This window comes from Salvelinus alpinus, chromosome 25, assembly GCF_045679555.1.
Source record: "Salvelinus alpinus chromosome 25, SLU_Salpinus.1, whole genome shotgun sequence".
NCBI lineage: Eukaryota > Metazoa > Chordata > Actinopteri > Salmoniformes > Salmonidae > Salvelinus > Salvelinus alpinus.
In genome coordinates, this window is record NC_092110.1 from 44290444 (window position 1) to 44301728 (window position 11285).

At 46.9% G+C, this 11285-nt stretch overlaps 1 protein-coding gene across 8 annotated transcripts in view; it reads right to left on the reverse strand.

Annotated features, from left to right (window-relative positions):
* smoc1 (SPARC related modular calcium binding 1) overlaps positions 1-2364 on the reverse strand; it is a 199286-nt gene extending 196922 nt beyond the window's left edge. For all 8 annotated transcript variants that reach the window (XM_071366902.1, XM_071366901.1, XM_071366900.1 and 5 more), the window contains exon 1: positions 1924-2364. In XM_071366902.1, coding sequence (XP_071223003.1) covers positions 1924-2031 — 108 coding nt within the window. In that variant the 5' untranslated portion in view covers positions 2032-2364. The remainder of the gene's footprint in view (positions 1-1923) is intronic.
* Positions 2365-11285: the final 8921 nt, after the last annotated feature.

Sequence of the window (11285 nt, forward strand, 5' to 3'; positions counted from 1 at the left end):
CAAGATGTTCAAATGTGCATAGATGACCAGCACGGTCAAATAATAGTAATCACAGCAATGCAATGCACTTCTGTCGTTATTATATAATAATGCCATAGACTGATATAACCCAATAGGTGTTTTATTCTATCTATAAATGACATCCAGATGTAGTGATGAGTATGAAGATCCTAACATTACATTTCCCATTAAACTACCTACAGAGTATGATATGACTAAACTACCTACAGAGTATGATATGACTAAACTACCTACAGAGTATGATATGACTAAACTACCTACAGAGTAGTCATATCATACTCTGTAGGTAGTTTAGTCATATCATACTCTGTAGGTAGTTTAGTCATATCATACTCTGTAGGTAGTTTAGTCATATCATACTCTGTAGGTAGTTTAATGGGAAATGTAATGTTAGGATCTTCATACTCATCACTACATCTGGATGTCATTTATAGATAGAATAAAACACCTATTGGGTTATATCAGTCTATGGCATTATTATATAATAACGACAGAAGTGCATTGCATTGCATTGCATTGCATTGCATTAATTGCATTAAACTAACTACATAGTATGATACTACTAAACTAACTACAGAGTATGATATTACTAAACTAACTACAGAGTATGATTATTACTAAACTAACTACAGAGTATGATACAACTAAACTAACTACAGAGTATGATTATTACTAAACTAACTACAGAGTATGATTATTACTAAACTAACTACAGAGTATGATATTACTACAGGTCCCACTAAACTAACTACACAGTAGGACTATTACTAAACTAACTACAGAGTATGATACTACTACAGGTCCCATTAAACTAACTACAGAGTATGATTATTACTAAACTAACTACACAGTATGATTATTACTAAACTAACTACAGAGTATGATACTACTAAAATAACTACAGAGTACAATATTACCAAACTAACTACAGAGTATGACATTACTAAACTAACTACAGAGTATGATACTAAACTAACTACAGAGTTGATATTACTAAACTAACTACAGAGTATGATACTACTAAAATAACTACAGAGTATAATATTACCAAACTAACTACAGAGTATGACATTACTAAACTAACTACAGAGTATGATACTAAACTAACTACAGAGTATGATATGACTAAACTAACTACAGAGTATGATATTACTAAACTAACTACAGAGTATGATATTACTAAACTAACTACAGAGTATGACATTACTAAACTAACTACAGAGTAGGATTATTACTAAACTAACTACAGAGTAGGATTATTACTAAACTAACTACAGAGTATGATTATTACTAAACTAACTACAGAGTATGACTTTACTAAACTAACTACAGAGTATGATATCACTACAGGTCCCACTAATCTAACTACAGAGTATGATTTTACTAAACTAACTAACCTACAGTATGGCTCAATCCATCACCATGTCATCTCGTCTATTACCTCTCTCTAACGTCCCGATATCCAACCTTGCCTAACCTTCCCCCTACGATCTCCCTGAGACAAGCAAAGCGGCTACTCTAACTTGACCCGTAGACAGACACCTGTGAGAACGTATCCACTAAATCAAAGAGGAATGTGTAGCAAAATCACATATGGCAACAAAGAAATGCCTATTTTTTACAAGTCAGTCGTCATTTACATGCTACGCTGTCAACATATTTTGACAAAGAAAAAACTATTTGGGGACCACTAAAAGCTTCCAGTTAATTTGCCGGGTCACTTTTGATATTCAATTTATAAAATGGAAAGAGTTGCCTTGGCTACACACTTAAAGCCAGCACTATCATTCAACACGGAATATTTTAGATAAAGGACGGATGTTTTGATAGGGTTAATGTCACTTGCAAAAAAACTGCAACAATAACTAAAAACATTGTCAACAAGTAAAACTTGCAACTCACCCGTGGACCAGTGGACTTCTGAGCGGACGCCCGAGGGAGATGACACATCAACAGAAGAACGAAATAATGACAAAAAGTTACAAAAACGAAGCTTCGGATGAACATCATTGACTGTCGCAGTTGACCGTCAAAGGGTGAGTTTGTGTAAATTAGTTCGTTCTTAAACTATCAGTCAACTGGGACTGATGCCTAAAACACGTTTCACCAACAAAAAAAGTTCCAAATGGTAGAAAGAGCTTCGCAAAAAAATTCCCTCTCCTCCACAGTTCCTTTAGTTGCTTAGTCAAGATGCTTAGAGAATGTACAGTATATTCACATAGTGCCACCGGTAGACTGGACTTTTATGCGCTGACGGTCACCATAGTGACAGATTTGATCCACAGCGTGCTGACCAGCTGATCATCCTGATTTGTAGGCTACAGGTTAAAGTACCGTTCGCTGCATCAACTGTAGCTGACTTTATAAACAGGGGGTGGGAGATAGCGGCATTGACTGACACTTTGTAGATCCAATAACAGCTGCGAACAGGGAAGGAGACTCCGCCCCCTTTAATAGACGACTAATTTCTCACACCCACCAGTACAAACGGCCCTAAGAGACAGACAGACCGACAGACAGACAGGCCAACTTTTTTATTTGTTTATCTCAACCTGTTTTTATCTGTCATAAAAAAAAAATAAGAATTCCCTAATAAGTGACATTGTATTTGCGGGTCTTTATGTTTTTTTTTGTTGTTGTACTTTTCCCCCCCCCTTTATTTTAATTATTTGTGGGGGGAGGGGGGGGCTGATAGGACACAATCAGCTATCTATATCCTCTTCTTGTTCTTCAAGTCATTTCTCATAATTCACCTCTTTATTTCCCCCTCTTCTCTCCTGGATTGAGCTCTGTCTGAAAGCAGCATGCGGGATTGACTGAGCCACTGTGTGATGTCAGTGTGCATGCAAATGGTAAACAGAGCATCGAATTACAGACACTAAAATGCGTGCACACACTCGTTTCTACAACCATATGTGCCTAAAGAAAGACCCCCAAATAAAAATATATATTCAAAGATTGTAGATTATCATAAGGGAAGATTAGGGAATAAGGGAAGAGAGAGAGAGAGAGAGAGAGAGAGAGAGAGAGAGAGAGAGAGAGAGAGAGAGAGAGAGAGAGAGAGAGGGAGAGAGAGAGAGAGAGAGAGAGAGAGAGAGAGAGAGAGAGAGAGAGAGAAAGAGACAGTGTGATTCAGAGTGAGTGAAGCAGCCAACCTGATCTCATAGTTTCTCTTCGGGATTTGACGTAAATGTCGATTTTTGACCCAATAATTCTACGTGGTTGCAGGGTTAAAACAGAAACAACTCAAGGGGTTAAGTTTAGGTATTAATTCAGAGGGGATAAGGTTAGGGCTATGGTTTGGGGAAAGCATAAAACTAAATATTCAAACAAAATGCACTGTTTCGATTTAGAATCATCAAGTAATCTCCCTGCTTGCTTGATCATTGTAAGTGTCTGTGGCACAGTCGTCTAAAAAGAGTGTTGTGAGTTGGAGTCCAGTGCTGTGCCACTGTTTTTGAATTATTTTTGTGATCGCTTGAGGACAGCATATATTGACGTCCTCGGGATCTTTTCAAACGTCCGAAATTGACGTGTGTTTTTAGTGACTAGCCTAGTAGAAGCAGAGTGATCGGTGCAAGTGTTTAGTCAACACTCCTCACAGTCACACAGAGGAACACACACACACACACACACATAAACACACACACACCCACAAACACAGAGGAACATACACACAGAGGAACACACACACACACACACACACACATAAACACACACACACACACACACACCCACAAACACAGAGGAACATACACACAGAGGAACACACACACACACACACATAAACACACACACACACACACCCACAAACACAGAGGAACATACACACAGAGGAACACACACACACAGAGGTACACACAGAGAGGAACACACACAGAAGTACACACACACAGAGGAACACACACACAGAGAGGAACACACACACACAGAGCACACACACACACACACACAGAGACACACACACAGAAGAACACACACAGAAGAACAAGCCTTTAAAGATCTGAAAAGGGCCGTCTGTTTACCACCCCCTCCCACACAGCACCAGTCTTTGTTCCCATACATATTATGTCTCTGTTACAGTTGAGCGGCTTTCTGAGTCTTCATTGAAGAGCCTTGTAATTAGAGCTATTGAGAAGTCTGAATTGGCACAATTAAGGTCAGAATTAATGATTTCTGTGTGTGTCAGCCAGTGGCATAACGTTGTTTCGCAGGGGGGCCCTCCGTCAGGTCCAAGGCTAATTTCATAAGCATTTTGGCATAACATAGAACATAAAACAACATTTATAAAGCAAACATTATCCCTTGTTTAGGCACATGTTGCAGAACAGTGATACAAATATTATTTCTAAATATTGACCAAAAAATATTGACGGAGTTGACAACAGATACTCAAAACGGACATATTTTTTGCCTAAAAAAATAAAAGTTCAATACAAACCATTTTTTCAGATCGTCAGATTTTCTGACGGAGTTTATGTTTTACGGAGTTGACAAACATTTTACTTTTCTTTCTTCTTCATTCAAGTGGTATACACAGTAATGTCATTTTTCCTCAGTTGATGTAAACCTAATTAAATGTGACATATTGAACCACAATTCACATCTTAGTCTATCAGAGAGATGGAGTTGACAGTTTATGGTTGTAACCATGGTGATTCCAATATTGTTTGTTTACATCTATCAACAGTAGAGAACATTCCAGACCATGAGTGGTCTTGTTGCACTAGATGTAATGAGGACATGAATAAAGGGGTCCTTATGGTATAGGTGACCCTGTGTCACGCTCGTCGAAATAACATTCGGACCAAGGCACAGCGTGATATGGGTTCCACATCTTTTTATTCGTGAAACGCAAAAAAAAACAATAAAGAGCAATCGACACGTGAAGCTATGGAGTGCTCACAGGCAACTACACATAAACAAGATCCCACAAAACACAGTGGGGAAATTGCTGCCTAAATATGATCCCCAATCAGAGACAACGATAAACAGCTGCCTCTGATTGGGAACCATACCAGGCCAACATAGAAATAAAACAACCTAGATTACTCACCCTAGTCACGCCCCAACCCACTCCGCTCGCGGATCCGCCAGCATCGGTGGCGGCTCTGGTGCGGGACTTTGCCACCGCCCAGACCACGGGTCCGGCCATGGAGCCGGGTAGAACGCTGTGCCCGGACTGGGCCTCGGCGCAGAGGAAGGCTCCGGCCTTGGAGCGGGACTGGACACCGTGCCTGGACTGGACACCGGCGCAGAGGGAGGCTCCTGCCATGGAGCAGGACTGGACTGGGCACCGGCGCAGAGGAAGGCTCTGGCTTTGGAGCTGGACTGGACGCCGTGCCTGGACTGGGCACCGGCGCAGAGGAAGGCTCCGACCCTGGAGCAGGACTGGACGCCATGCCTGGACTGGATATCGGCCACGACTAATGCTTCCGGACTGTGGACCGTCGTAGGAGATTCCGGACTCTGGACCGTCGTAGGAGGTTCCGGACTGTGGACCGTCGTAGGAGATTCCGGACTCTGGACCGTCGTAGGAGGTTCCGGACTGTGGACCGTCGCAGGAGATTCCGGACTGTGGACCGTCGCAGGAGGTTCCGGACTGTGGACCGTCGCAGGAGGTTCCGGACTGTGGACCGTCGTAGGAGGTTCCGGACTGTGAACTGTCGCCGGAAGCTCTGGACTGTGAATTTTCTATGCATTTCCAGGCATAGAGCTGACATGAAAATTAATAACATTCTACTTGGGGGAGGAGGAGGTGAAGTTCTGCTGTTATCTAGTTGGGGGGGAGGAGGTGAAGTTCTGCTGTTTGCAGGTTGGGGGGGAGGAGGTGAAGTTCTGCTGTTATCTAGTTGGGAGGAGGAGGTGAAGTTCTGCTGTTATCTAGTTGGGGGGGAGGAGGTGAAGTTCTGCTGTTAGCTAGTTGGGAGGAGGAGGTGAAGTTCTGCTGTTAGCTAGTTGGAGGAGGAGGTGAAGTTCTGCTGTTATCTAGTTGGGAGGAGGAGATGAAGTTCTGCTGTTAGCTAGTTGGAGGAGGAGGTGAAGTTCTGCTGTTAGCTAGTTGGAGGAGGAGGTGATGTTCTGCTGTTATCTAGTTGGAGGAGGAGGTGAAGTTCTGCTGTTAGCTAGTTTGGGGGGAGGAGGTGGTGAAGTTCTGCTGTTTGCTAGTTGGGGAGAAGGAGGTGAAGTTCTGCTGTTAGCTAGTTGGGGAGAAGGAGGTGATGTTCTGCTGTTAGCTAGTTGGGGGGAGGAGGTGGTGAAGTTCTGCTGTTTGCTAGTTGGGGAGAAGGAGGTGATGTTCTGCTGTTAGCTAGTTTGGGGGGAGGAGGTGGTGAAGTTCTGCTGTTTGCTAGTTGGGGAGAAGGAGGTGAAGTTCTGCTGTTAGCTAGTTGGGGAGGAGGAGGTGAAGTTCTGCTGTTAGCTAGTTTGGGGGGAAGGAGGAGGTGAAGTTCTGCTGTTTGCTAGTTGGGGAGAAGGAGGTGAAGTTCTGCTGTTAGCTAGTTGGGGAGGAGGAGGTGAAGTTCTGCTGTTAGCTAGTTTGGGGGGAGGAGGAGGTGAAGTTCTGCTGTTAGCTAGTTGGGGGGAGGAGGTGAAGTTCTGCTGTTTGCTAGTTGGGGAGGAGGAGGTGAGGTTCTGCTGTTTGCTAGTTGGAGGAGGAGGAGGAGGTGAAGTTCTGCTGTTAGCTAGTTGGGGAGGAGGTGAAGTTCTGCTGTTAGCTAGTTGGGGGGAGGAGGTGATGTTCTGCTGTTAGCTAGTTGGGGAGGAGGTGAAGTTCTGCTGTTTGCTAGTTGGAGGAGGAGGTGAAGTTCTGCTGTTAGCTAGTTGGGGAGGAGGAGGTGATGTTCTGCTGTTAGCTAGTTGGGGGGAGGAGGTGATGTTCTGCTGTTAGCTAGTTGGGGAGGAGGTGAAGTTCTGCTGTTTGCTAGTTGGGGAGGAGGAGGTGAGGTTCTGCTGTTAGCTAGTTGGGGGGAGGAGGTGATGTTCTGCTGTTAGCTAGTTGGGGAGGAGGTGAAGTTCTGCTGTTAGCTAGTTGGGGGGGAGGAGGAGGTGAAGTTCTGCTGTTAGCTAGTTGGAGGAGGAGGTGAAGTTCTGCTGTTATCTAGTTGGGGGGAGGAGGTGAAGTTCTGCTGTTATCTAGTTGGGGAGGAGGAGGTGAAGTTCTGCTGTTTGCAGGTTGGGGGGGAGGAGGAGGTGAAGTTCTGCTGTTAGCTAGTTGGAGGAGGAGGTGAAGTTCTGCTGTTAGCTAGTTGGAGGAGGAGGTGATGTTCTGCTGTTATCTAGTTGGAGGAGGAGGTGAAGTTCTGCTGTTATCTAGTTGGGGGGAGGAGGTGAAGTTCTGCTGTTAGCTAGTTGGGGAGAAGGAGGTGAAGTTCTGCTGTTAGCTAGTTGGGGAGAAGGAGGTGATGTTCTGCTGTTAGCTAGTTGGGGGGAGGAGGTGGTGAAGGCCTGCTGTTTGCTAGTTGGGGAGAAGGAGGTGATGTTCTGCTGTTAGCTAGTTTGGGGGGAGGAGGTGGTGAAGTTCTGCTGTTTGCTAGTTGGGGAGAAGGAGGTGAAGTTCTGCTGTTAGCTAGTTGGGGAGGAGGAGGTGAAGTTCTGCTGTTAGCTAGTTTGGGGGGAAGGAGGAGGTGAAGTTCTGCTGTTTGCTAGTTGGGGAGAAGGAGGTGAAGTTCTGCTGTTAGCTAGTTGGGGAGGAGGAGGTGAAGTTCTGCTGTTAGCTAGTTTGGGGGGAGGAGGAGGTGAAGTTCTGCTGTTAGCTAGTTGGGGGGAGGAGGTGAAGTTCTGCTGTTTGCTAGTTGGGGAGGAGGAGGTGAGGTTCTGCTGTTTGCTAGTTGGAGGAGGAGGAGGAGGTGAAGTTCTGCTGTTAGCTAGTTGGGGAGGAGGTGAAGTTCTGCTGTTAGCTAGTTGGGGGGAGGAGGTGATGTTCTGCTGTTAGCTAGTTGGGGAGGAGGTGAAGTTCTGCTGTTTGCTAGTTGGAGGAGGAGGTGAAGTTCTGCTGTTAGCTAGTTGGGGAGGAGGTGAAGTTCTGCTGTTAGCTAGTTGGGGGGGAGGAGGAGGTGAAGTTCTGCTGTTAGCTAGTTGGAGGAGGAGGTGAAGTTCTGCTGTTATCTAGTTGGGGGGAGGAGGTGAAGTTCTGCTGTTATCTAGTTGGGGAGGAGGAGGTGAAGTTCTGCTGTTTGCAGGTTGGGGGGGAGGAGGAGGTGAAGTTCTGCTGTTAGCTAGTTGGAGGAGGAGGTGAAGTTCTGCTGTTAGCTAGTTGGAGGAGGAGGTGATGTTCTGCTGTTATCTAGTTGGAGGAGGAGGTGAAGTTCTGCTGTTATCTAGTTGGGGGGAGGAGGTGAAGTTCTGCTGTTAGCTAGTTGGGGAGGAGGAGGTGAAGTTCTGCTATTAGCTAGTTTGGGGGGAAGGAGGAGGTGAAGTTCTGCTGTTAGCTAGTTTGGGGGGAGGAGGTGGTGAAGTTCTGCTGTTTGCTAGTTGGGGAGAAGGAGGTGAAGTTCTGCTGTTAGCTAGTTGGGGAGGAGGAGGTGAAGTTCTGCTGTTAGCTAGTTTGGGGGGAAGGAGGAGGTGAAGTTCTGCTGTTTGCTAGTTGGGGAGAAGGAGGTGAAGTTCTGCTGTTAGCTAGTTGGGGAGGAGGAGGTGAAGTCCTGCTGTTAGCTAGTTTGGGGGGAGGAGGAGGTGAAGTTCTGCTGTTAGCTAGTTGGGGGGAGGAGGTGAAGTTCTGCTGTTTGCTAGTTGGGGAGGAGGAGGTGAGGTTCTGCTGTTTGCTAGTTGGAGGAGGAGGAGGAGGTGAAGTTCTGCTGTTAGCTAGTTGGGGAGGAGGTGAAGTTCTGCTGTTAGCTAGTTGGGGGGAGGAGGTGATGTTCTGCTGTTAGCTAGTTGGGGAGGAGGTGAAGTTCTGCTGTTAGCTAGTTGGGGAGGAGGTGAAGTTTTGCTGTTAGCTAGTTGGGGGGAGGAGGTGATGTTCTGCTGTTAGCTAGTTGGGGAGGAGGTGAAGTTCTGCTGTTAGCTAGTTGGGGGGAGGAGGTGAAGTTCTGCTGTTAGCTAGTTGGGGAGGAGGTGAAGTTCTGCTGTTAGCTAGTTGGGGAGGAGGAGGTGAAGTTCTGCTGTTAGCTAGTTTGGGGGGAAGGAGGAGGTGAAGTTCTGCTGTTAGCTAGTTTGGGGGGGAGGAGGAGGTGAAGTTCTGCTGTTAGCTAGTTGGGGGGAGGAGGTGAAGTTCTGCTGTTTGCTAGTTGGGGAGGAGGAGGTGAGGTTCTGCTGTTTGCTAGTTGGAGGAGGAGGAGGAGGTGAAGTTCTGCTGTTAGCTAGTTGGGGAGGAGGTGAAGTTCTGCTGTTAGCTAGTTGGGGGGAGGAGGTGATGTTCTGCTGTTAGCTAGTTGGGGAGGAGGTGAAGTTCTGCTGTTAGCTAGTTGGGGAGGAGGTGAAGTTCTGCTGTTAGCTAGTTGGGGAGGAGGTGAAGTTCTGCTGTTAGCTAGTTGGGGGGAGGAGGTGATGTTCTGCTGTTAGCTAGTTGGGGGGAGGAGGTGAAGTTCTGCTGTTAGCTAGTTGGGGAGGAGGTGAAGTTCTGCTGTTAGCTAGTTGGGGAGGAGGTGAAGTTCTGCTGTTAGCTAGTTGGGGAGGAGGTGAAGTTCTGCTGTTAGCTAGTTGGGGGGAGGAGGTGATGTTCTGCTGTTAGCTAGTTGGGGGGAGGAGGTGAAGTTCTGCTGTTAGCTAGTTGGGGGGAGGAGGTGAAGTTCTGCTGTTAGCTAGTTGGGGGGAGGAGGTGATGTTCTGCTGTTAGCTAGTTGGGGGGAGGAGGTGATGTTCTGCTGTTAGCTAGTTGGGGGGAGGAGGTGAAGTTCTGCTGTTAGCTAGTTGGGGGGAGGAGGTGAAGTTCTGCTGTTAGCTAGTTGGGGGGAGGAGGTGATGTTCTGCTGTTAGCTAGTTGGGGGGAGGAGGTGATGTTCTGCTGTTAGCTAGTTGGGGAGGAGGTGAAGTTCTGCTGTTAGCTAGTTGGGGGGAGGAGGTGAAGTTCTGCTGTTATCTAGTTGGGGGGAGGAGGTGAAGTTCTGCTGTTAGCTAGTTGGGGAGGAGGAGGTGAGGTTCTGCTGTTTGCTAGTTTGGGGGGAGGAGGTGAGGTTCTGCTGTTATCTAGTTGGGGGGAGGAGGTGAAGTTCTGCTGTTATCTAGTTGGGGGGAGGAGGTGAAGTTCTGCTGTTAGCTAGTTGGGGGTGAGGAGGTGAAGTTCTGCTGTTATCTAGTTGGGGGGAGGAGGTGAAGTTCTGCTGTTAGCTAGTTGGGGAGGAGGAGGTGAGGTTCTGCTGTTTGCTAGTTTGGGGGGAGGAGGTGAGGTTCTGCTGTTATCTAGTTGGGGGGAGGAGGAGGTGAAGTTCTGCTGTTAGCTAGTTGGGGAGGAGGAGGTGAGGTTCTGCTGTTTGCTAGTTTGGGGGGAGGAGGTGAGGTTCTGCTGTTATCTAGTTGGGGGGAGGAGGAGGTGAAGTTCTGCTGTTAGCTAGTTGGGGGGAGGAGGAGGTGAAGTTCTGCTGTTAGCTAGTTTGGGGGGAGGAGGTGAGGTTCTGCTGTTATCTAGTTGGGGGGAGGAGGAGGTGAAGTTCTGCTGTTAGCTAGTTGGGGAGGAGGAGGTGAGGTTCTGCTGTTTGCTAGTTGGGGAGGAGGAGGTGAAGTTCTGCTGTTTGCTAGTTGGGGAGGAGGGGGTGAGGTTCTGCTGTTTGCTAGTTGGAGGAGGAGGAGGAGGTGAAGTTCTGCTGTTAGCTAGTTGGGGAGGAGGTGAAGTTCTGTTGTTAGCTAGTTGGGGGGAGGAGGTGATGTTCTGCTGTTAGCTAGTTTGGGGGGAGGAGGTGATGTTCTGCTGTTAGCTAGTTTGGGGGGAGGAGGGGGTGAGGTTCTGCTGTTTGCTAGTTGGAGGAGGAGGAGGAGGTGAAGTTCTGCTGTTAGCTAGTTGGGGAGGAGGTGAAGTTCTGTTGTTAGCTAGTTGGGGGGAGGAGGTGATGTTCTGCTGTTAGCTAGTTTGGGGGGAGGAGGAGGTGAAGTTCTGCTGTTAGCTAGTTGGAGGGAGGAGGTGAAGTTCTGCTGTTTGCTAGTTTGGGGGGAGGAGGTGAAGTTCTGTTGTTAGCTAGTTTGGGGGGAGGAGGTGATGTTCTGCTGTTAGCTAGTTTGGGGGGAGGAGGAGGTGAAGTTCTGCTGTTAGCTAGTTGGAGGGAGGAGGTGAAGTTCTGCTGTTAGCTAGTTTGGGGGGAGGAGGTGAAGTTCTGCTGTTAGCTAGTTTGGGG